Source organism: Pediculus humanus, genomic scaffold (assembly GCF_000006295.1).
Source record: "Pediculus humanus corporis 1103172108263 genomic scaffold, whole genome shotgun sequence".
Classification (NCBI taxonomy): Eukaryota; Metazoa; Arthropoda; class Insecta; order Psocodea; family Pediculidae; genus Pediculus; species Pediculus humanus.
In genome coordinates, this window is record NW_002987832.1 from 41563 (window position 1) to 68011 (window position 26449).

The window sequence follows — 26449 nt, forward strand, 5'->3', positions numbered from 1 at the left end:
TTTTTCCTCCTCTTTTGTTTCTGTCTCTCTCTCTCTCTTTCCCTTCTTCGAAATCCTTTTTTTTTTTAATCTCAACGTGGTGACCTTATAAGTAAGAAAAAAATTTTTTTTTTTTTTTTTATAATTGACGATTATTTCTATCTGACTATATATTCGTAATTGTTAAATTCCATTTGAATGACTGTTTGTTTGTTTGTTTGTTAGAAACAACGAAAAAAAAAAAAAAAAAAAAAAAAACCTTGCTCGAGGATGAATAACTAGCAGACGACGTAGTCAACAAAAAACCTGTACAAAATTGTTTAAGACCGCAAAACCGTAGATTATTATTATTATTTACTTCCATCATTTGGAATTTTTCAATCGAACATTAAAAAAAAAAAAATTGCTCGAGGGGGGGGGAGAAGAAAAAAAGAAAAAAATTAGGAATCTATCATTTTCTTTATACTTTTGCAAGAGTTTAAAAAAAAAATTAAAATTCATGGGAAGAAATATCACAACCTTTCTTGCATTCGATTTAAATCAAATTATTATAATCGATTAAAGAAAATTTATTGATAGTTTAATATGTGAATGGCGGTCGAGGAATAGAATCAATCAATCTATTTTCCACTTAAACAATTATCGAAATCAAGTTTTCAAAACGAGTTTAATATGGTATCAATTAAAAATTTGTTAATATTATTTTTTCTATTAATAAAATAAGGTCACAAATTTGAATTCAAGGATGAATGAAAGTGTGATTTGTCTAAAGGGAATTTGTAATATAATTAATTAAACCCAAACTCGTACAAACCTCAACCGATAAAAAATTAAAATCGAAAAAAAACCAATACCAATGCCAAAAAACCCAATCAAAACATTATTATTACTCTATGCTCTGAGTAAAAAATTATAAAAAAGCAAATGATTGAGTGCAAATTTTTTTTGAAAAAAAAATGCATGCTTACGATTTAAAAAAATGATTTAATATTATTTAAGTTCATCTTTATGAATAACCCATGCAAAACTCTCGTTAGCGAAAGAAAAAAAATAATAATAATAACCATGCTTTGATTGCAAAAAAAAAAAAAAAAAAAAAAAAAAAAAGATGAAGCCGATTTGAATGTAAAAAATAAAATTAAAAAAAAAATTTTTTTTTTTTTTTTTCTTTCTTTCTTTCTTTTCTCGATTGAAAAAAGTTTTATTAAAATTTTTAAATTAATTTGTCGATTATGTAAGCAGTGTACAGAAATAAACTGAAATAAAGATTTTGAAGATGCGAGAGTAATTATACCCAGTACCAGCAGAATTCATTATAATTATTATTATTATGTAATAAATATTTACCACAAAAACATTAAGAGCATGTCATGCGACAAAAATTTTTATAATTATTGCATGAATGCTTTGAACTCTTCATCTGATACTGTGTGTGTATGTGACAATGCCCGAAAATTCTCTACGTACTTTTAATTAATAAACTTTTATTTAACAAAAAAAAAAAAAAAAAAAAAAATTCTTATATTATTATTATTATTACTATTAAATTCACTCGTTTTTACATTAATTGATATTAAATAGTTTTTATCATCATATGAGAAGGCATTATTGCAAATATTCAGGTGAAATACTTAACGTAAACTCTAATTTATTTTATTTTATTTTATTTTTTTTTTTTTTTTTTTTTTTTTATCAAAGCGCAAATTTATATATATGTACTTTTCACAATAACACAAAATTTTAATAAACTTTACCAAATAAACAATAAATAAGTCTTGCCGCTCTTTTTAATCTCATTTTTTTTTTTTTTTGTTTTGTTTTGTTTTGTGATAAATCTCACACTTTAAAAAACTATAAAATTTTACATTTCATTTCATTTCTAATAATATTGTTAAAACTTTTCCCATGTTTAGCCGCCATCTTTGTTGACAAAATGACATTTGCTACGAATGAGTGGCGCGTCAAATGATGCAAAGGAAACAAGACGAAAAAAAATTAAATTCGGTCGTTGTTAATTTAAGTTAGCAAATGTTAGCTTAGCTATATATACTCCCTCACAGGTTTCGTTCATTTACCACCACAGTAATTTTTTTTTTTCTTTTTAAACGATTGAAAAACTTTTTTTTTTTTTTTTTTTACAAAAAAAATTAATTTTATGAATGCGTGCGAGAATTATATAGTTTTTTTGAAATAATAAAATGACGTCCTACTCGTCTCATTCCGTGAGTTTTATTTAAAAAAATTTTTTTTTTTTAAACAGAAATGATTGTATTGTGTGTTTCAATCACTTGTAAAGTTTGCAGTATTTGATTTATTTTTTAATTTTTTTCATGTTTCAACATTTAATCATGTTTATACACATTCGAATAATTATTTTAAATGTTTTTTTTCGTTTTTTCGTCGCTGGTAAATGATTTAAAATAATATTATAATTTAACCGTGATTGTTTACCTTCCTTTTAGGCTACTGCAACGTCAGGTGGAGTGAAACCAGTTGGATCTGTTCAAGAATATTCAATAAGAGTACCCAAGTAAGTGACGCACACGTTATATTATCAGAATTCAATTAAAGTTCCCAATAAAACCATTTCTAATTTTTTTTCGTTTTTGGCTTTTGTTAACATTTTTATCGGTTCTCTGACCTACTTTGGCTACTTTCAGGAATACGAGGAAAAAGTATCATGTTATGAGATTTAACTCGAGTCTTTCTGTCGACTTTGTAAAATGGAAAACTCAAAACATTCAAGTCAAAATGGAGCGTGAAAATAATTTTAAAGAATATAAGGGTGCTGAAGAAGAAATACCCAAGTGAGTAATTTTATTATTATTATAATTTTGTAAATTAAAAATTTCTAACAAAACTCGTTCATCATAAGATTCAAGTTGGGAAATTTTTTTTGTTATGATTGCTTATCGTAAAAAAGTTTTTAATTTATCAAAAACAAATTTGTTTTCTCTTTACGAATGAAAAAAAAAAAAAAAAAAAAAAAAGAAATGTTTAGCATTTGACTGATTTTTCATTTCTTAAAAATTACTAAATCGTCAAGAATTTCAACATCATGAAAATTTATTATATCAGCATTAGCTTATTTAGACATCTTGAATTTTTTTTTTTTTTTTTTTTTTTTTTTTTTTTTCTCTTTCTGAAAAAGTTTGGCAAATTTTTTTTCTTCAGTAGTTTCAGAGGCACATGCACAAAACATCTGATTTAAATTTCTAGATTTGGAGCAGGTAGTGAATTTGGTAGGGAGGCAAGGGAAGAAGCCAGACGTAAAAAATATGGCATTGTAGCGAAAAAGTATAAACCAGAAGATCAACCGTGGATTTTAAAGCTGGGTGGAAAAAATGGTAAAAAGTAAGCATTCATTGTTTAACGAGTGAATTTTTTTTACCCTTAATTCACTATAAAAATTTTGATGAGCAACTGAAATGTTAAATTTTTTCAGATTTAAGGGTATCAGGGAAGGAGGGGTTGCCGACAATACCGCTTACTATGTTTTTACACAAGCCGGAAATGAAATAATTGAAGCATATCCATTACAAGAATGGTATAAATTTCAACCGATTCAAAGATATAAAGCTCTGACTGCAGAAGAAGCTGAAATCGAGTTTGGAAGGTGCCTGAAATTAAATTAATATTTATAAAAAGTTTTTATATGTTAAGTGTGTACACAGCCGTTAATATTTTCCTTGGGTTTTTCTTTTTTAGACGAAACAAAGTAATGAATTTGTTTTCGGTCATGATTAAAAACAGATTTAAAAATGAGGAAGATGAAGAATTAGAAGATCCGGACAAACCGAAAGGGAAAAAAGGTGGTGGGAAAAAAAAAGAAAGAGGTAAATGGAGATTTTTTTAAAGATAATTACAGGATCGTAATAGGAAAAGGGGGGGGGGGAAGGAAACATCGCAGTAATGCGAAAATTTATGATTTTTTTTTTTTTAAACAGATTTACAAATCTCTGAAATGGACGAATGGATAAATTCAGATGATGATTTATCGGATTCGGACGACGATAAGGGGAGCGGTGACGATGAGGATTCTAAAAAGAATAAGAAAAAGGGTAATAAAAAAATTGCTCAAAAAAAAAAGAAAAAAGATTCGGATGATGAAGCCGTGGAGGAAAGCGATGACGGTGACGAAGAAGGCAGAGAATTAGACTACATATCCGATTCGTCTGAAAGGTGTTTAAAAAAAAAATTATGAGTAAATCATGCAAATCACTATTGATTCCATGATGATAATAATAATAATTTATTATTTATTAGTGCATCCGATCACGAAATGAAAGCCAATAAAGAATTGAAGGGGGTTGCAGAAGAAGATGCGTTAAGAAAATTGTTGAATTCCGAGTCGGAAGATGAAGAAAATGAAGAAAAGAAAGAAGAGGAAGCATCTCACAGCGAAGATGAAGAATCTAAAAATAAAAAGGAGAAAGACGAGAAAGCAAACGGTGATAAAACAAAAGAAGATGCGAGTAAAAAGAAAAAACCTTCGAAGGATGTCAAACCCAAAAATAAAGGCTTAAAAAAAATCGGAAAGAACGAAGATGATTCTTCCAGCGAGTTGAGTCCGAATAGCTCCGACAGTGATAGCGATGCCGGAAATAACAAATCCAAAAGTGGAGGAAAATCAAAAGAGATGAATAATAGGTCGATGAAGAAAATAATTTACAAAAAAAAAAAAAAAAAAGAAAAAAGAAAAATCAAATAATAAAACTAAACTCGTAAATTTTTCAAATTTTTTAGCGGTAACAACAATTCGGGATCGGGGACTCCGGCGTCGAATAGCGGACCAAATGCCGGAGATAAAAGAAAATTAACAAATAGCGAATCGGCCGTGGCAGCAGCTAAAAAAGCTAAATTAGATAATTCGTCCATATCGAGCGGTTCCAGTCTGTCGTATTTGAACAACAGCAAGTAAGTGATCGAGTCGCGAACGTGTAGGCCCGATGAAGGAGATGATGATGATGATGATGATGATGATAATTTTTCTTCTTTCTTTTTTTTTTCAGCGAAACGGGAGTGACGGAAGAAGCCGTTCGTCGTTATCTAATGAGAAAACCGATGACGACTATAGAATTATTACAAAAATTCAAAAGTAAAAAAACGGGTTTGTCATCGGATCAACTCGTGAACGTCATGACGCAAATATTAAAGAACATAAATCCGGACAAGCAAATGATAAAGAAAAAAATGTATCTGTCCATCAAGCCCACGTAATAATAATAATAATAATAATAATAATTGGAAACAACAAAATTCAAAAAGAAAAAAAAAAAAAAATTGTCAGTCACGTGAAATTTTGCCTTAGAAAATAATAATAAAGTAAAAATACCGGAAGTCGGAAGTTGACATAACCGACAGAAAGAAACATGTTTGTAAAAAAAAAAAAAAAAAAAAAAAACAAGACGGTTTGATTTGTCGGTATTTAAATAATTTTTTTTTTTTTTTTTTTTTTTTACTCAAAATGACAAAATTTGATCATCATCATCATCATCATTATCATCAAGGGAAGAAAAGGATTTTTTTTTTTTTTTTAATAGTTTAATTAAAATTATAATATATAAATTTTTTTTTTTTTCTCACGACAATTAAATTTTTAACATTTTAGCGCGTAAAAAAAAAAAAAGGGGGGGCGAAGGGTAAGGGTGTTGTGAACGCCTAACGTTCGGTCGACGTTCAACGCGACGTTCAAATCGTAATTTTAAAAAAAAAAGAAAAAAAAACGTTTCAAGTTGTCATTTCGAAAAAGAATTTAAAGAAGAATGAAAAGAAACTTCAACTTTTTTAAAAAGTGATTAACGTCACCATTTTGTTGTGTTTTTTATTATAATAATAATAATGATAATAATAATAAGAAGAGAAGGAAGAAGAGACTTGGAGGAGGTGGAAGGAGGAGTAGTCATAAATCCGTAGGATTTTACGTTTGTCATGATATAATTTTGATTCAAGATGAAATCTACACGAATTTCACGTCCTCGTCGTCGTCGTCGTCTTAACTAATTAAATATAACACTCCCCCCCACCATCGTCACGCCCACATCCCCCCCCCACCATCGTTATATAAAGAAAGAAAAAATGGAATAATCGTGGACTGTTTTTGTAATTGAAGAAAATTGAAATTCACACGACGAAAATGAACACACGATGCAAAAGGACGTTCGTGCGTTTGTTTTAATTATTAAATAATAATAATAATAAGGATGATGATGATAATAATAATAATGGAATGCACGATGAAGAAAAAGGCGAGGTAATAAATTTAAGGTAAATTAATTGTATTAATTACCCTACCCGTGATTTTATAATTATATAATGAGAAAACGAGGGAAAGAATATTAATTACTAGTGATAGAAAAAAAGAAATAATAATAATAATAATAATAACAAGGAGTGAAAAACGTAAATTGTTTTATTATTATTATTATTATTCGTTTGTTTGTTTTCGTAAAGTCCAAAAGGTTTTATCACTTAATTTAAATTTAATTTAAATAAATAAATAATTAAACGTTGTATGCAGGTATGACGTTGCATTGACGTCACACATCGAAGAAAAGAACATGATGAGATTGAAAATAATTTGAATTTGAATTTTCCCGCCATTTTCGTTTTTTGCCGGATTCTCCCCGATAAAAGGGAAAAAGGTATGAACAAACAAAATCATTTTTTTTAAAATTTTAATTAAAGGCTTATTCTGGTAAAAACAAAAAAAAAAAAAAAACCGGAAATGGAAAATTTGGAAGTTTGAAACGTGCCAACAAATAAAAAAAAATGGCGCCTAAGAGGAGGACGCGACGAAGGAGAAGAATACATTGGGAAGAAAAAAAAACGTTCTAGAAAATTCTACTTGATAGAAAACGGTAGGGAGGAAGGGGGGAAGAGAAAGAGAGAGAGAGAATAATTAACTTAATTAAAAACCGTGATAAATTTACGTTAAGATTTTTTTTTTTTATTACGACGGCGTGAAGTTTTTTTTTTTTTTTGTTTCCGTTACGTAAATTTTATGGTAGTAATAATAATAATAATAATAATAATAATAATGAATTTAACACCCTTTACGTAACATAAGTTAAACATAATTCTAAGTTGTTTGATTCGTTTGTCGGTTGTTGAAATCCAACAAACCGAATAATTCCGTTTGTTTTTATAACTTCGCAGAAGTAATTTGAATCCGAAAACGGATATCGAAACATCCCGTGATGATGATGATGATGATGGTGGTGGTGGATGTGGTAATGATGACACACAGACAGACACGCTCGAACACAAGTAGAGCAGAGAGGAGGGGAGATGGTAGATAGGTAGGTAGGCACAAATTTATTTAAACACACGTGTGGGAGTTAATACGAGATGTGATTTAAAGTGGGTGGGTGGGAAGGGGGGAGGGAACCAACAGAAAAGTGCTCGAGTTTTTTTCGTTGTTGACACGAAAACCCCGCCATTTTTTTATTCGTGGAATCAATTAATGTTCGATTACCATTTTTGAAAATTCATTCGTTCGTGTCAGAACGGTTTTCACAAAATGGTCATCGTTCGTTATGATTTTAACGTTCGCGAAACGACGGTTTCGATGGCGATGGCGGTTTTTTAGAAAATATTTTGGCACACGTATTATTTTCCTTTGTTTTTAGAAAATATCGATTTTAATTCTCTCTCTCTCTCTCTTTCGTTTCCCTCTTTTATTTTATTTTATTTTATTTTTTTCCTTATTTGAAAAACGGAAAAGATTTTTAAAAAAAACTCATTCCAGAACAATGTCGAATTCGTTTAACGGATTATAAATAAATCGAAACTTTACCCTCTATTCTTTTGGTTTTTTTTTTTTTCAATCATGTCGGCCATTTAATTGTTTAAAAAAAAAAAAAAAAACAAAGGATAAAATATTAAAATCCCGCATAAATTTTTCTTTGTTTCTTTGTTAGATTTGTGTTAAAAATCATTCATCCGATTTCGTTAAAATTTATTATTATCGGACACAACATGGCGACGGTGGTGAGATTAGTCAAATGAGAAACTTTTTAAAAAAACTTTCGTTCATGTTTTTTTTTTTTTTTTCTTTAACTAAACATTTAATGATTTATATTTAAATTAAATTTTTCGGGCCCTAAGTTTTATTATTATTATTATTAACGAATAAAAATTTTAAAAAAAATTTAAAGTTTTTTATTCGTTTAGAGTAGTAGTAGTAGTAGTAGTAATAGTAGTAATATATTACGCATGATGTTTATTTTTCCTTCTGTCGTCATCATTTTTTTATTATTATTATTTTCTTTCTTTTCCTTCCTTCTTAAATTTCCGATAGGAATTATGCGTAATTAAAAATTTAATTACGCAATAATTAAAAATCGAATATACATGCGTATCGTATCGTTTTAAATGAGGGCATTAATAATAATAATAATAATGATGATAATGACGGAGTCGTGGATTTAGCGTGTGTGTGTGTGTGTGCGTGCGTGCGTGCGTGCGTTTGTCCCAAATTATTCAGGCTCTTTATATAAAAAATGTAAATAAAAATGGGAGTTTCCTATTAATATAATATCTGACCCTATGAAAAGTTTCCTCCCTCTTTCATGATTTTGTTTCATGTTAATAAAATAGTTTTTTTTTTTTTTTTTTTAAGTAAGACATAACGTTTCACGGGGAGAAAAGAAAAAAAAGAAAAAAAAAAAAAAGGAAAAAGAATCGATTATCATTCTTAACTTACGCGAAAGCAACAATATTTTGCTTTCGTTTATGTTAAAAAAAAAAAAAAAAAAAAGCAAGCGTATCGAGACACTAGCGCTCGAATAACAAACTAATAAACAGTTGAATTGAGTGACGTCACGCGCGGGAACCAATGAAATGACCGGAATCCCTGGAGCTAGAGCATGTGAACCCCGTACTAAATGGAATGTATGTGCAAAGAATCTGGTGAGTGGTTTCATATTATTTTCGTACTTAAATTATTTTGTCTTGGTTCCTGATAGGAAGCATGTGCATGTCAAATTTTTGTACAAAACAAATCTACTAACTGTCGTTATTTATAACTCAAACCGCACATTTATTAAATTTCACAATGAAATAAATAAAAAAAGGATTAAAAGTGAATTGAATCGAAATCGAAGGTTGCTTCGCCATCGGAGTTTACATGTAATGGTTTTCACCGTACTGGTTATATACACGTACGACGCGTCACTCGACCCACTTTAATTTTTTTTTGGTTAAAAAATTTTTTCGCGGCGTATTTTTTCTAAGTATATTTTGTTAATCGATTCATGTTATTCATGTTATTACAACGTGTGTGTGTTTGTTTTTTTTTTTTTCATAATTTGTGTGTGTCAATGGTGTTTATATATGTATATATATATATATATATAGTAATCGGAAAATCGGTCAACTTCACTTTTTCAGCTTCGAAAACTCACTAGAGGGGTTTTTCTCGTAGGATTTTTAGGTGCATTTAAAAAGAGTGTATAATACTCCCCCCTTTACGTCAATGCCCTTTTGTGTGCCCGCCTTACTCCCCGCAAATTCTCTACCGCGTATATTAGTCTCTCTCACTCTCTCACTCTCTATCTCTCTCTCTCACTCACACAGTGTGTTTGTTACACAACCGTTTTTACCGTAAGTTAAACACTGTTGAGAAAATTTTATTCAGTTTTCGTTATTGAACAATGGCTGGCTGGCTGGCTGGCTGGCTGGCTGTAGCAGCTCTCCCGCTAGTTTAGTGTTTAAAGATCCGTGAATGTTTGAAGGAAATTTCCCTCCCCCCCATCATCTTTTTTGTCTAACTTGTGCTACGTATGCTTTTTTCCCCTCCAAATCATTCGTGTTATATATTTTACAAAAAAAAAAACAGTCCTACTACCCCTTAAAATCGAATTTTTTTTCTTCTCTCTGTTCGACAAACATACAAAAACATAATGTGTTTCTTTTTTTAGGTTTTATGTACATACAGACGTTTTATTATGTTTCGGGCGGAAACGAAAAAAAAATACACACACAATTATTTTCAAAACGAATCTTTTTTTTTTTTTTTTTCTCTTCATTTTTTTTTTCTTCCTTTTTTTTTACGATTGTCTATATTCACGCGATGTGGGCACCCGCGACACGTTTTAAATGCACCATTTAAAAATTGATACTCATTCGTTGTGAAAATAAAGCGGGGGGGAAAAAAAAAACAAATGGTCGACGTTCGTTCGTTCGTTTTTAATTAAAATTGAAACAACGCCTCGTTCGTCGATCGTCGTTTGCATTCCGAACGATATGAAATTAAATTATAAAAAAAAAAAAAGTAAAAACGAATTAAATCTTTTAAAATATATTTTATTTTAAATACGATTACGTTTCCGAAACGTTCGAATTAAAAATTACGTAACGGAAAATGTCAACAAAAAAAGTTGTTACGTTCGATATTAATAATGATAATAATAATAATGGTAGTAAACTCCGATGTAACGAAGCAGCGCGACAATGATTTGAAAAAATAACGGTTTTTTTTTTTTTTTTTTTAAATTTCGAATTTGGTTTGAGTTATAAAAAAAAAAAAAAAAAAAAAAAACGACAAAAATGGCGTTTAAAAGATAACGTAAAAAATTTGTTTTTTTTTTTTTTTCTTTTCACTTTTTAATTTTTTTTTCAATATTATGTATATTGTAAAAGCGGCGGCGAAAAAAATTACGCAATGCGTAATTTTTTTTTAATTTGTATTTCTGTCATCATCATCATCATTATCGTCGTCGTCATCATCGTTTATGTGTATGGACGATAAATGTATGAAATGAATTAAAATTTTCCAAATAGGAAAAATTAATAATAATAAGGCTTTATTTCGATAAGGTAGGGAGAGCAGGAGGGAGAAGGGATTAAACTCGTGCGCATGCGCGTCAATTGTGTGTAAGTGTGTGTGTACGAAACGCCATTACAATTCCGATACCATCATCAACATTTCAAAAAGGAAAAAAAAAGAAAAATTTTTTTTTGGTTTTAATTCCCGATTCGTAATTCGTAGAAAAATTCGATGCGATTTCGTTTTTTCGTTTGATAATCAAAAAAAAAAAAAATTTGTGTGGGCGGTTAAAAATGGCGTGGGAAACGGCGCGGTCGAATAAATAAATCGTAAAAATGATTTTTTTTTTTTTTTTACGCGGCGAGCGAAACATATGTTTGAGATAAGAATTTGCCGCCGCCGCAACCGCTGTCACAGCCACCGCGATTTCCGTCGGAATGAAACGAAGCCTCCGCTAAAAAAATTTTTTTTATGTTTTGGTTAGTCGTCAGTAAACCGCACGAAGGATGTTTTTTCTTTTCATTCTCCCTCTCTCTCTCTCTCTCACTCTCTCTATCTATCTCGAAGGGATTTTAATTTTTAAATGACGTCCTTAGGTTTAAGAGAGAGAGGGAGGAAGGGGAGGGAAGGGAGAGAGAAGTAAACCAATTTAATTTCGTGTCATTCAATTCTAAAAAGAGAAAGAGAGAGAGAGAGAGAGAGATTTGTGAGATGTATTGAAAGATTGTCGATATCAATGAGGGTTGTCGTGTTATTATATACGTTATTCGTCTTGTTGTCATTTCGTAATGGCGGAGGAATAAAAATTATTCTTTCCCCATTATTTTTTATTTTTTTCGTCCTTTCTGTAATAAGAACGAGATTTTTTTTTTTTTTTTTTTTTCAAGTATTGTTTTTCGGTGCGATGAAGGGGGAGGGGGGAAAACGAGAAAATGTCGTTCAAGGTTCACGAAATTAAAAAAATAATCGACATTGAGTTTTTTTTTTTTTTTTTTTTTAATTGATATTTACGAGTACAAAATGGTAAAACTTGATCGTACTTGAGTGGGTTTTAAATAGTTTGAGAATGTAATAAAGAAAAACATGTTCGGAAAGTTAAGAGAGGGGAGGGAGGAGAGGAAGAGAGAGAAAAGAAATTAATTTATTCATCAAATCGTTGCAAAATTATGACGTAAAGAAAAAAGGGAAAATGGCGTCGTTCGGACCATCAATTGATGAACTATTGCAAAAAAAAAAAAAAAAAAAAAATAGGAAAAATGTCTGAGGTTTAAATGTCTTGCTTCGTAATGGTTGCAGTCTCGGGTTGGATTTTTTTTTTTTTTTTTTTTTTTTAATAATATTTCGTAAGATGAGATCGGACCGACAAACAACGTGACGAATGTGGTGACATCCCCCCCGACGATTTAAAAAAAAAAGTGGCCCCATTTTAAGTGATGAGATTTAACAAGATGTCGACGTTGTTGCCACCATAACAACACCAAGCGATACGCCTATTTATATATATATATTTTTCTTTTATGTCCGACACACATTTTTATTGGTATGTAAATTATCCAAAAAGGAAAAAGAAGAAACTTCCAGAACATAAATTTAAGAGGAAAAAAAAATAAAAAAAATAAAAATGGAGTCATTGCGTCATAAATGTTTTTTCTGGCAATCATCGTGATGATGATGATGATGATGATGATGATGATGACGGTGATGATGTAATCAAATTTAAATAGTTTTTTTTTTTTTAAATTACGTCATTGATTTTCCAGCCAAAAAATTTGGGGGGGGGTTTTCAATTCTAGTCTTTTCCAATCGGGGGTATCGTCTGGAATTTTCCGTTTTTCTTTCGTGCATATTCGTTCCCGTGATTGTTGATTGGTTCGAATACAGGAAGGCAAAAATTTGTTTTCATCCAGAAGGAAGGAAGGAGGGAGGGAGGGAGGGAGGGAGGGAAGGATGTTAGGCGGGGAAGGAAAGGATTCTTTTGCGTTGACAGGATAATCAATTAAAGGATTTTAATTTGAAATGACGAACCGGAAAATTAATATAAAAAAAAAAGGAAGAAAAAGAAATTGGTTCGTTATTTCCCCGTGTTGTTGTTGTTGTTGAAATGAGGCATGGAAACGTGGCAGGAAAGAAAAGAGAAGAAGAAGAAGAAAGAAAGAAAGAAAGAAAGAAAAACCTCATTTTGATTTGTGGTTTTAATATGACGTAAGAAGGGAGAAGAGGTTTTTTTTAAAATTCAAAACCGGTTTATTAAAAATATGTTGTTATTATTATTATCATTATTATTTTCTCTCATTGAAAACCGTTTTTGGAATGGGTAAGCAGAAGCGGAGGGAGGGAGGGAGGGAGGGAGGGAAATAAATGAGGTTGTGTGATTGTTCGTTGTTAGGTTGGCTACGCTGTAATCGGGGATGAAAAATGTCGATGATGAATATTTTCGAGGGATTCTTTTTTTAAATTTGATGGTGACACGTTAAATTTTTAGACAATATGTCTTCTGCTTTTTTCGCGTTTGACGAATCGATCAAAAAATAACAAACCGGAAATGGGGAGGAGGGAAACGGGGCCTTTCTTGTTTTCTTCCGATCGATTCGATATACGAATATCGAAAAATGATGCGAGAATTCTCGCGAGACGATGATTGCGACGACGGTTAGTGACACGTCAAAATAGAAAAAAAATTTTCCTGGCAAAATAATATTTTCAAAATGAATATTTTTTTTTTTTTTTGGTCCCCTCCCGAGCTTTTTTCCATTTCATCTTTTATTATTTATAAAAAGAAATTTTTTTTTTAGACGATTGTTTGTTTGTTGGGGAGTGCCTTTTCTCTCTCTCTCTCTCTCTCTCTCTCTCTTTACTTTTTAGGGCTTTGAATAACAACAACCGGTTTTGGATTGTTTTTTTTGTTATTTTAAGGACAAATCGTAATGTTATTAAAATTATTATGCGTGATTAACAACTTTTTTTTGCTTTTTCTTATTCTTTTTGTGGTATAAGTAGAGATTTGACTCACTATCTCGTTTTGAATTTTATCTTCCTACTCATCGGCAAATTTAATTAATTATTTTATCTAATTCCACGTTTTTTTTTATTATTCGTACAAGACTTTTCGCTTTTCCTTCCTTCTTTCATTTGCATTCTTTTTATTACGCTTTCACGGTACTTACAATCGAATGATGAACGTTTTGTAAATGGAAAAAAAAACCTTTGTCTTCTGCTGTGACGAATTCAAATGTTTTTTTTTTTTGTTTAGATTCCGGTAGGGAGAGTAATTTTAAGAAATCGCCATTCCCCTTTTATGAATTTTTTTTTTGTGTGTTTAGCTGGGTTTTCTCTCTCTCTCACTCTTTGACTTCTTACGTCATAGTTCTCCTTTTATTTTTTTTTTTTTTGTGTGCCCCTCACGTTGTTTTTTTTTAATACGATTTCGTGAGTGGGGCGTTTACGCGGTCGTGTAGGTGCCTCCCGTTAATTTCACCAAATGTTTTTCTCTTTCTCTCCCTCCCCCCCCCTCTCTCTCTCATTCTCAGTTACGCCGCCACACGGACCCCATTTTTGAAGAGTTTCTATTGTATCCCGAAGTTGTTCGTACACACATACGTAGTAGGGCTCGCCCCCAAAAAAATTTATATTAAAGAAAAATTTATTTAAAAAATATAATTTTAAAAAGATTGGTTTTCACCGTGTTTAACTTGGGGGAAACGGTAGGATTTTTATAAAAAAGGAAAAAGGAAAAAAAAAATTTTTTTTTTTTTTTTTTTATATATATAAATGTTAAACAACGTTAATTAACGTCGAAGAAATAAGAAGACTGAGAGGGCGATGTTTAACTTATGACGAAATGCTGTTATTTAATTTTCATTATTTGTAATTTATTCGAGCTCAAAGTGAAGACCTCAGGCAGAGTTGAGTGAATTTCTCGGTTGTTGTTGTTGTTGTTGTTATTGTTACTGCTGTTGCTGCTGCTGTTGTTGCTGCCGTTTGTAAATCGTCTTTAAAAAAATTCAAAATGAAAACCGTATTTGCCGTAGGAAAAATTTCCATTTGTAAATAGTAAGGAGAGGGATGAAAAAAAAACGAAAAATGAAATCGTAATAAAAAAAAATTTTTTTTTCCGTTGGTAACGAGGTCATTTTTCCGGAAATACTTTCCCCCCTTTCCCCATCCCCAACCTAATTTTCTTTTACCCCTAAATTTAAGAAAGTTTTTGTCCGATATAAACCCGAAAATACTCATTTTCAAATGTGAAAAATTTTTCGCAAAATGGAAAATTTTCTCTCTCTTTCTCTCTCTCTCGTTTTATTAAGAAGGGAAAAACATATTTTATCGATTCTTATTATTATTATTATTATTATTATTATTATAAAGCCAAAGTTAAAATAAAATTTTTTGAGTATTTCCTACTCGGGAAAGGTTGTTTTCCATTTCACTCTTTCTCTCTCTCTCTCTCTCTCTGTCTTTTTAGAAACCGGGTCTAATCCTTTTGGGCTTTGCCATTTTCCTTTATAACTTGTTTTTTTTTGGAAAAGCGTTTCACGTCAAATTTCACTTCTTTAAAAACCGGAAAAAAGTTTTTCACGAGAGATAAAACGTGAAAGAGGTTTCAAGTTATATTTTATTACAACCCTTGAGACGAAGAGATTTATGTTTTTGAAGGTTTTAGAGAGAGAGAGAGAGATGGAGAAAATGATTCTCTTATTTCTATTCGTATATAATATTTTTTTGGCGTTTTGTCGGTTGTTATGAAAGGAAAATTTTTTTTTTTTATTATTGGTTTCCTTATGACGCCTCCCCTCTGCTACGAAAGGAAAACTTAAAAAAGGTTACATTTTTCGTATTTCTCTCTCTCTCTCTCTCTCTCTCTAGCACATCGAAACGAATATAATGGTTTTTATATAAAGGATTACGAATTGGAGATCTCTCTCTCTCTCTCTCTCTTCTCCTTACCAGGAAAATGATAGGAAAAATTTTAAATGAATTTTCCTCACCGAAAAACAAGATAAAATGTTTCAAATGTTAATAATAATAATAATTTTTTTATGGGTCAAGGTGCGTTCCATTAGATTTTGTCGTCGAAAATGATGATGATGATGATGATGATGATGATGATTTTAAGGCGGTAATATGGTTATCGTAAAATGTATAGCTTGTACAGGCACGCCTGCAAAATAAAAAAATAAAAATTTAAAATCGTTTGTCCGTGAGAGGGATTTGATGTTTGTGGTGTAACGAAAGAAGCAGAAGACAGATTTTTAGAAAAAAAAAAAAACATTTCTTTAAAATATTTATTATTATTATTATTATTATTATTATTATTTTCCAGAAGAAGATTGAGGAAGGAACGTGATGCCATCACCTTTTTTTTTTTTTTATTTTTTAATTCTTTAATGGTACCCGGTTACTAAACCTTTTCTTTCTCTCTCTCTCTCTCTCTCTCTCTCTCTCTCTCTCTATCTATCTCTCTATCTATCTCTCTTTCTCTCTCTCTCTCTCTCTCACTCTCTCTATCTATCTATCTATCTATCTATCTATCTCTCTTTCTCTCTACCTGAGTCGAATAAAAGTTTTAAAAAAATATATATTGCTTTGTTTTGTTTTTGGTATTATTATTATTATTATTATAAATATTAATATGAAGCCTCATCGTCATTTATTATTATTATTATTATTATTATTATTTTTTTTTTTTTTTGGTTCCAGAGGTGCTCTCATCAATCGATTCAAAATGATGACAATTTTGTATATTTAACGATGGGTATCGTTTATTTATTTTGTGACATCGGGTAATAAATAAGGTGAGTTGTCACTCATAACACATTATTATATTTCGGGGGGGACGGGAACGGGGAGGGAGGGTGTGTGTGTGTGTGTGTGACGTCATTTGTATTTTTTTAAACTCTCTCACGTTTCCTCTTTTTTTTTTCGTTTTCTCCCCGTCACGATTTTATTAATAATAATAAAATAGTTTTCACGTAAACGTGAATGCAATACGTTCAAAACGCACACGTATCGATCATCGCACAAATATCTATTAAATTCGATTGATTGATTGATTGATTGATTGATTTTACGTTTAACAAAAATAATAATAATAATAATAAATATAACATGGTTACGATAGACGTTTTGTTTTATGTTAAACGATCAATTACAAAACGTAAAAAAAAGGTAATTAATGCTTTGTTGTCAGGTGGTTTTACCTGTGGTTTTAATATTATTATTATTATTATTATTTACCCGAACGTGTTTATTTGATTCAAAAAAAAAAAAAAAAAATTTTCCCAATCCCAAAACGTTATTCGCAGGTTGTTTTAACTAAACATCGTATCTCCCAGGCCTCCTCCGCGTTTATACGCAATTTAAATACACTTCTTGTTATTCGCGAAGGAAGATATCGGTGGCCTCGGCAACAGCAGGAGCCAATGAACCTCTATGCCACCTGTTGCGAGTCCGCCGCATCATCCCTCGCAACTGTAAGTACTCTCCATTAAAAATAATATCCGTTAAATAAGGTTGTGATGAGTATGTATGTAGTGTATTTCCCGTAGTTTAACATACGAATAAATGATTTTATCCTTATTTACCGATCGTTTAATGATGGCATGCTCATTGTGTAGAATAATCAATGTCGTCTTAAATACCTTTTTTTTTCCTTGTAGGAACTTTGAAGAAAAAAAATAGTTATAGTAGAGACGAGAGGGCGAGAGCAAAAATAATTTCTTATATTTGTTTTTTTTCTTTTTATTTTAGACACAATACCCACCTATTGTCCCAAATAGGAATCAAGTGGTCAAGCTGTTGCCACAGCCGGGTCACTTGGTCGGAAGGACTCAGATAATGCCAGGTGGAACCCAAAATCAAATTTCTAAATCAAAACAGCCTCAACAAATTTTGCCAAAGCCGATTCCACCTAGTGAGTACTTTTTTTTTTTTGAACTTGTGTTTCGTAAAGAGTCGAATGGGAAGGGTCAATAATTTTTATTCGTATTTTTCAGATAACTCACCTCAAAAACAGTCAGTACCTCGATTGAACACTGCCATGCCCCAACAAACTCCCTTATTAATAAATCAACCTCAAGCTCAAAGTCCGGCTCTCCTGTTGAATCAGGTGAGTTTCATTTTTATTATTATTATTATTATTATTATTTTTTTTTTTTGTTTTAAATAGTATTTAATTGTTTTTGTGAAACCACGATTTTACAGGTGTTAACGTCTGGAGCACCGGTTATAGTGCAACCGGCTGGTCCGGGAGGTACCGTTCATCTGATGCTCCGGACACCAACTCCGACTCTACAAAGTGGGCCTGGTCCTCCGCAAAATAAAATGATCATAGCAAATGCAAGTCAGCCTCAACCCCAGGCAACGGTACTTATACAAAATCGGCAGCAAGTAAGTTTCATTTTTTTTTTTTTTTTTTTGGATTGGATTTAAATTTTGAGTTTAAAAACTCGCGGGTTTCACCACAAAAAATTTTTTTTTTTCCTTTTTAGGTTGTTCGTTTTATGACGGCTCAAGGCCCAATGCAGTTGCAGCAAATTCAAACCCCATCAGGACCGCAACTCATTGCCATACCTCAAAATCAATCTCTATCATTTCCTCCCAACAGCGTTCTCGTACAGGGTCCCACACCGAATACTCTTCAATTACCGCAAAGCTCCGGAAATACTCTTCAACTTCGACAAAGTCCTTCCGCCATAATTCAATCAAACACTTTTCCTCAGACTTCTCTACCGAATCAAATGTCACTTCAAAGTCAAATTTTTCCGGCGAACAACGCTTCGGCAACTTCCGGGCCCGGAATGAAACGAGACGAGAAAGGGACTCCGTTGGTGGACGGTTCGGTTTGCGTGCCTGGTTTGAACGAGCAGAAGAAAATTGTGATAGACAATAAACAGATAAACAGTAAGAAAAATGTTAACATTGTTCAAAGTAACAATAACAGTAACACTAATAATACCAATAACAATAGTTTTAACAAGGGGAATGTAATTAGTAATAGCAGCAACTGTAACACCAATAATACCCAAATAATAAATAGTAACACGGTAGTTAACACCCTTATGGGTAAAGAGTCCGTTAACAGAAATGCCAAGAGTGAAAGAACTAATAACGTGGAAGAAAATGTTTTGATAAATAGGACGATTGTAACTAAAAATTTCGGGAAAGCAGATAATTTATGTAGTACTCCAGTTTCAGTTCAGTCGACTCCGACGACTCAGAAAAATATAACGTCGAGCCTAAGGCAAATTAGAACGGGTTCTCTCGCCAATCGGAATAAACAAATCAATCAAAACACGGAAACGAAGGAAAAATCGGAAGAATCAAAGAGTTTGTGTAACTTGACGCGAATCATAGACAGCGTGGCATCGAACACGGAACACCTTATATCGCCTCCGCCGCCAAAATCGGATAACAATTTACCAACGTCTGCTGCAAACAGTGGTGCAGACGACATCATCAAATCCCCCCCTTCGTCGGATGACATAATTTCGAAGCTTTCTCTCAACGACGTCTTCATGACCGGTAACAAATCGTTAAATTTAAACAAACGTCCGAATTTGACAATCGTTCAAAAACACAGCAAAGTCATTCAGTCCGACGTCGAAGAGGCCAACGTTGGAATCAACAGATTGATTATGAGTCCGAGTTCGAACAATAATAATAATAATAATAATAATTCAGGTTCGAATTTGAACGTCGATTTTGAAAACCTGACGGAAAATTACGATACGTTGGAAATGAAGGGAATGACAGCGTCGGCGGGAGTTCAAACTCAAGGATTTGTTCCGGAGCATAATGCGTCGTCGAATCAAAATTTTCCAACTCAAGAGGAGACTAAAAAGGGAAAAAAGAAATCGAGTAGTAAAAAGAAGGGAAAGAAAGAAGAAAATCGAGTTGATTTATGGGATCTTATGAAATCTGCCGGTTTGTATTTTAACGTAATTTTATACCTTTTGTTAAAATTATTATTATTATTATTTTTAAAATCCTTTAATTTTGTATATATTCAGGTATTGGAGATGATGAATTCGACGAGCCTTCTGAAATGAGTACTTTTTCACAAGATGCCTCTACGATATCGGAGCCTTTAGAAATTTCAGCTTCGGAAACGGATTTATTAACGCAATTTCAATCAGCATCACAAGTACGTTTTGGTTCGGTTCCCCTCCCTCCCCCCTCGACTCCCTCCCTCGTAATGAATTTTCTTTTTTAATTTTCATTATAACTCGTAGGTGTCTGGAGGAATTAGAGTGGTTGTCGGGGAAGACGGTCGACCCGTCATAATCAACGGTGGAAACGTGATAATACCGGAAAACGTTCAAAATAATTCTTCGGGCACGGGAACGGAATCCGGTGAAACGGATGCGGTTCTTCAAAATATGATATTACCCGATAATGTGTTCAATTTCACTCCGCAAGCATTCGCAACGGCACAAACTCAATTGAATCAACTTATTCAAGATCACGGAGGACTCGCAACGTCTTCTGCCGATCAACAATTACTTTCTCAAATATTCGGAGCCACTCCCACTAGTAAGCATTCACCGTAATTAATTTGAGAGAAAAAAAAAGTGTCTTTTATTAACGGGCGACATTTTTATTTCGAATACAGGTATCGCGAGTAGCACTCCCAGTAACGCGAGTACCAACAGCACACCGGTAGTAGACACCGCTTCACCCGCACCCATACCAAATGTTCCCAATCAAACTCCGGGAAATAATGAAAATTTATTGGTCAACGTTACACCGAACAATAGCGAAATCCCTCAATCTCTTCAACCTACTCCTCTTCCTCCTCCTCCTCCTCCTCCTCCTACTCATCCACCTCAAAAACAAGAAACTAAGTCTGAATATATCGGTGGTCCCCCACCTGGACTTCCTCCTCTCGGTCCGGATTCTCTCGTCATCACAAATAACAATGGTAAACGGATTTAAAAATGATAATAATAATAATAATAATAAATTTAATAAAACTAATTTTTTTTTTTTTAAAGGGGTTCCAACGTTGGTAGCAAGCCCTGCCTTAATGCAATATTTACAAACTCATCAGGGCATTATACAATTTCAACACGATCCAGTGACGAAAACGATACAACCTAGTTTAATTATTCCTCATCCGCAACATAAATTAGAACCTCCCACACAAGTCCCATCTCAGCAGGAAAATAATAAAACAGGTGAGATGTCATGAGAAAAAAAATTTTTTTTTTTTTTTTTTAAATTTTTTTTCTAAATTTTTAAAAAGTCAAATTTTTTAATTATTTGACTTTAAAAAAAAAAAAAATAATAATAATAATAATAATAATAAAATCAAAACAAACAAATGAAAACGAAAATGAAAATTTATTGTTTATCGAGGTTAAAATAAAAAAGTTTTTGCTTATTTTGCAAAATAACGTTTTAATAATCGCGTAATAAATATTGGGGAAAAAAGTATTGATCCCTGTTTTGTGTTATACAAAAATAACGGGGAAATTTGGGATTCAAATAAGGTTCATTTGAAAAAAAAACCCCCGAAAAGTGAAAATTTCGTATTCGTAGGATTATTTTGATTTTTTTTTTTTTTTTTTTTTACGTAGATAAAATAATAACAACAACAACAACAACAAATACAACGGTTTCGAATAGTGTTCGAACTTTTAACAGTCAAAGTAGTCAAGATTTAATAAAAGGAAGAAATGAAATCAAAGGAAATATCGATATCGGAAACACGAGTGATCACAAGGGGAAAATTATCACCGCCAGTGTTCCCCCCGTAAATACGACGCCGATAAATCCGAACATGGTTAAAGTTAACTTGGTGAGAGTCGTCAAAGATAATCCGTCTCTCTTGCAAATGGCGACGGAAACGAATAATTTGATCGGTTACAAGGAGAGAAATAAAAATTTGTCGGAAAAAGAAATTGCGGAAATCGATAAGAAAATACAACAAAATCGAGCCATACTGGATCAATACATGTTGACGGATAATAATAATGGCGGAGTAAGTTCCGCGGTCAACGCTCCCCCTCATCAAAACGTCATCATCAAAGATTCTAAGGGCGGGATTGGAAATTATCAAACGGGGAGCATGGATAAATTGTTCAACGTCGCCGATAAAACGACGGAAACTCAAACTCTCGAAGATTTGCAAAATTTGGACATGACTCTCATAAAAGGTTTTCATCCGGCGAGCAATTCTTGCGTCCCGACGCCGAATTCCGATTTTCAAGCAAAGTTCCTCGAATCCATAGGCATGGCGAATAAAACCCCCCCACCTTCGAAAGGTACCGTCAGCATTGGTACGGGTACGAGTTCTGCGACGACTCCTGCGGCGACCGTGATAACGTCTCAAACGAACACTTTGAAAAGAGGCCGAAAGAAAAAGGAAAAAATTCAAAATCAAGCCACTCAAGCGGATGTGAAAACGGAGACGACGCCCAGTTTAAGGTACAACGTCACGGAATTGACGCCAGAGCAAAACATTCGTTTAAATCAAGCTTTACAAAGTAGGGGGCCCATAGTGAATCAAATTGAAAATTTAGATGCTATAAAACAAATAATTCACGAAGAAGTACGAAAAATCACGGCCAATAGTTTGGACAATACGAGCATACGATTCACAGCGTCGAGTTTACCCGTCGAAGAACAGGAAATGACGACGGAAAATCAAAATCTGACGACTCCGACAAACGTCGTACTCAGCAATCCCAGTTTGAATCAATTGCTGGAACAACCTTCCAATCACGGGAACGTGATATCGCTTCAAGGAAGCGAATTAATCGCCGTGAACAGTGGAAACCAACAAATATTCGCACCGCAAAATCAAGTTTTATCCGGAAATCATTTCATTTCGTCAAACAATCAAATATTGGCCATAGGAGGTCCCCACAATCAATTGGTATCGTTGGGAAATCCGATTAATTCGTCCAATCAAATCGTCACATTGGGGAGTCCGCCGAATTTAATGTCCGTGGGTGGGACCAACGTTGCGAGTCCAGGGGCGGTGATTGTGGGAAGTAATGGAAACGTCGTGGCCATCGTTCATCCTAACGCTCCTCCCGGTCAAAATTCGGGAATCGTTCAAAGAGTTCAAACGATTCAATTGACGACACCGAAACAACAGGTAATACTTTTTTTTTTTTTCCTTTTTTTTTTGAATTTTCGTAACAAAGGAAATCATTTTCTTATGTCGATTTTCAGCATTTGAAAACGATACAGAGTCAAATTCAAACTTTATCATCTAAACCGAGTCGCACACCCAACGAACAAGCCACACTTCAAAAATTAATTTTAGAACAACAGAAAATTTTATCCACCGGAAAACTTTTGCCAACGTTTTCCGGTCAACAAATTCACGGGATGCACATCGTAAGTTAATTTAAAAGCAACGTTGAAATTTTTACAAGTAAAATAAAATTGTAATGTCAATTTTCTTTCAGGTTTCACAACCGATCACCGGTACGAGTAGATTATATCAAGCACAGACAGTCGCACAACAGCAACAGCAATCTCAACTTCCTCAAAGTCTATCTCAGGTTCATCAGAATTCTCAATCGTCTCAGCAAACGCAATCTCAAAATTTCATTTCGGCCAATTCAAACAACAGTGCGCAACCTTCCAAATCCAATTTCACGACTCAAACGGGAATTTCCTGTGGGACGAGCACGTCGGATTTCAATTCTTCTTATCAGTCTAACTTACCCAAAATGTCCGTTCCTCCGACCGTTTTAATCTCCGACGTTCCGACTTCAAATTACGGTCCCCTTTACGTCAATCCCAACACGTCTGGAAAAAACGTAACGAAATGCGAAAAGGGAACGTCTCCAATACAAATACAGGTACGGTACAGGTTTCGGAGATGTATAGCCTTACGTTATGAATACAATAATAATAATAATAATAATAATAATATTTGATTTGTTTTTTTTTTTGTCGGAAAGCAGATGGGAACGCAAACGGTGGCAAACATGGAATACAGAAGTGGAAAAATGTCAACGGGAACGATGACTTCTCCGAACACGGGGAAACCTCAAGCAGTTGTTGCTCCGGCAATCGTTATTCAACAAACGGAAAATTCATCTCCCACTTATCAAATCAAGCCGAGACAACAAACGACAGCGAGTGAACAACCCCTAAGAACACAAGTACCTGCATTGAGTCGGACAGCTTTGTAAGATATGCACACAAACATTTACTTTTGAACAAAAAAATTTTTTTTTGAGTTAATATTAAATTCCATTGAATTCCATTTTAGTATTGAACAACAAATGAGAACGGATCAAGCGGGAGCAACCATGCCCGATACGAAAACTCCTTTTTTAAGCAAAAGCGACGCTTGCAAGAGATTGATAAGGTATCACGTCATGGATGAAAAAGCTTTAAGCTTGCAAGATTTGGCAACTGCCGACGACATATTCGAAGCAACAGCTCAACACTTGCTCGATAAATTTAGAGTCATGAAAGAGAAATATAAATATCTTTTAATGTTGGAAAGTATGGTAAGTGTGTCGACGTCATGGCTGGCCATCCGGCCATTTTGAAATTTATTCATTTTTAATTCATTGTTAAATTTTGTCTCTCTCTCTCTCTCTCTGTTCAGAGGGAAGTTAGCACGGCAGAAAGAATAATGGTCGATCGGAATTTCATTATCGAAGAACGAATGGAATTGGAAGAATTGAGAGAGAAAGAAAAAAGACTTCAGGAGGAATTTGAAAATCCCAGTATTATTTACCGGAACAATCCCGACACACCTTTAATTAAGACTGATTTCACGTGAGTTTTAAAAAAAAAAAAAAAAAACGAAAACGAAAACGGCTTTCCGCCATTTTTGTCAAATATTCGAATGGGAAAATAAATTTTTGTTTTAGGTTGGATGACGTCAAAACGGAAATGAATAATTTAATGAATTCGGACAAGTGCGACGGAGGAGGAGGAGGAGGTGTTGTTGCTGTCGGAGAAGACAAAGTATCCATGATCTCAAAAAACATAAAACACGTGAATAGTAGTGATATTAACAGTGATGACGTGACGAAAGATGACTCGTTTCATTTGACGGAAGCAAATCGAAACGAAGAATTAGCCAAAATCAAATCGGAAACGAAAGAATGTAAAAACACGAGGACGGTGTCGTCGGTCAAATCACCTACGGATCCTTCATCACATTTTTACCCGGAGGATTATCTCGGAAGCGGACAGAACAGTAGTAGTTGCAGCAGCAGCAGCACCAGCACCAGCAGCAATGGTAACGTAAATAGGCAAAGGAACGTTAAAATCACCAGAACGTTTTCCGAGGGTGGTATAAAAGATGAAAATTCAGGTGCGGATATAAACGCACAAGTACAAAGCGCCATTGACAGCATATTGAATTTGCAAAAATGCGAAACGTTGTCGACGGACGGTACGGGAGGAGTAGGAGTAGGAGGAGGAGGTGATGACGGAACGTCGGAAAAAAAAAGAACAAAGAAAAAAAGAAAACACGGTGATAAATCATTAGAAAAATGCAAGAGGATAAAAATAAAAGGTTTCGGTACTCTGAGGAAAGAAAAAATCGTGAGCGATGGAAACGGAAATGATGATGATGATGACGATGACGATGACGATGAAGACGAGGACAACGAGGATGAGGATGAAGGAAATCATGATGGCGGCGGCGGCGGAAACGACGAACACGATGGTGCGATCGTCAATCGTAGTTATGAAAATTACGAAGAAGATGATGATGAAGATGACGAAGAAGATGGAGGAGGTTCGGATGCTGATCCCATTTTGGACGAAGCCATCAGAAGCATATTAACATCCTGATGAAAACGTTTCTTCAGATTAACAAGAAAAATTATTATTATTATTATTTTTTTTTTTTGTTTCACGAGATTTGTTTTTTTCTCTTTTCTTTTCTTTTCTCTCTTTTCTTTCTCTTTTTTCTCTTTTCTTTTCCTTTTCTTTTCTTTTTTTTTTTTTTTTTCTAATTAATTTGTCCCATAAAGTGATTTTTATTATTTTATTCTTTTGCGTGTGTGCGCATGTGTGTGTGTGTGTGTGTGTGTGTGTGTGTGTGTGTTTAATTTGACCTCGTTGGAAAAGAAAAGGAAAAAGATAGATCGAGAAAAAGAGAGAAAAGGAAACCGGAAATGAAAAGAATCTATAATGATTATGGGGATTTGAACGCCGTAAAAAGGTAACTAACGAATTCTCTTTTTTTCTTTTTTTTATTGAAATCATTCGAATTTCATCATTACAACAACAACAACAACAACAAACGACGACGAAACGTATACGCCATATTTATTTTTTATTTATTATTATTATTATTATCACGATTTTTGTTTTTTTTTTTTTTTTTTTTACGTCACGAGTAAATTATTTTTTTTTAATCTGAATTACGTGGATTTCTGGAAAATTAGTTTTAATTAATTATTATTATTATTATTATTAATTTTTTTTTTTTTTTTTTAAGCCTGTGATATGTAGTTTAGCAGTTTATTATAAAAATTATAAAAAATTTTCCAGAATCTAAAATGAAATTCATTTTATCATCATCATCATTATCATCATTATCGTTATTATCATCATTATTATCATTTTTCGATTTGTATTTTTCTATTCGACTTTTCTTTTTCTTTTCTTTTTTTTTTCTTTTTGTTTTTAATCGCTTTTAAAAGGTAAATTTTAATGAAAATAAAATTGTAATAATATATATATATATATATATTCACGCGTGTA

The 26449-nt window shown here is 32.9% G+C and overlaps 2 protein-coding genes across 2 annotated transcripts; both read left to right on the forward strand.

The window, feature by feature from the left end:
- Nucleotides 1-1573: 1573 nt before the first annotated feature.
- Phum_PHUM493990 (transcription initiation factor IIF alpha subunit, putative) lies at nucleotides 1574-5297 on the forward strand (the record flags this gene model as incomplete). Its single annotated transcript, XM_002430623.1, has 11 exons — nucleotides 1574-1615; nucleotides 2442-2509; nucleotides 2640-2786; nucleotides 3199-3333; nucleotides 3425-3595; nucleotides 3688-3815; nucleotides 3927-4161; nucleotides 4246-4629; nucleotides 4726-4896; nucleotides 4992-5174; nucleotides 5270-5297. The coding sequence occupies 11 exons, from the start codon at nucleotides 1574-1576 to the stop codon at nucleotides 5295-5297; spliced, it is 1692 nt and encodes a 563-aa protein (XP_002430668.1).
- Nucleotides 5298-17169: 11872 nt separating this feature from the next.
- On the forward strand, nucleotides 17170-25531 carry Phum_PHUM494000 (uncharacterized protein; the record flags this gene model as incomplete). Its single annotated transcript, XM_002430624.1, has 17 exons — nucleotides 17170-17220; nucleotides 17498-17660; nucleotides 17743-17855; nucleotides 17951-18136; nucleotides 18238-18601; nucleotides 18797-19672; nucleotides 19759-19892; nucleotides 19981-20281; nucleotides 20361-20669; nucleotides 20761-20925; nucleotides 21328-22853; nucleotides 22931-23098; nucleotides 23170-23568; nucleotides 23674-23900; nucleotides 23985-24228; nucleotides 24330-24502; nucleotides 24598-25531. The coding sequence occupies 17 exons, from the start codon at nucleotides 17170-17172 to the stop codon at nucleotides 25529-25531; spliced, it is 6333 nt and encodes a 2110-aa protein (XP_002430669.1).
- Between the last annotated feature and the right edge of the window lie 918 nt (nucleotides 25532-26449).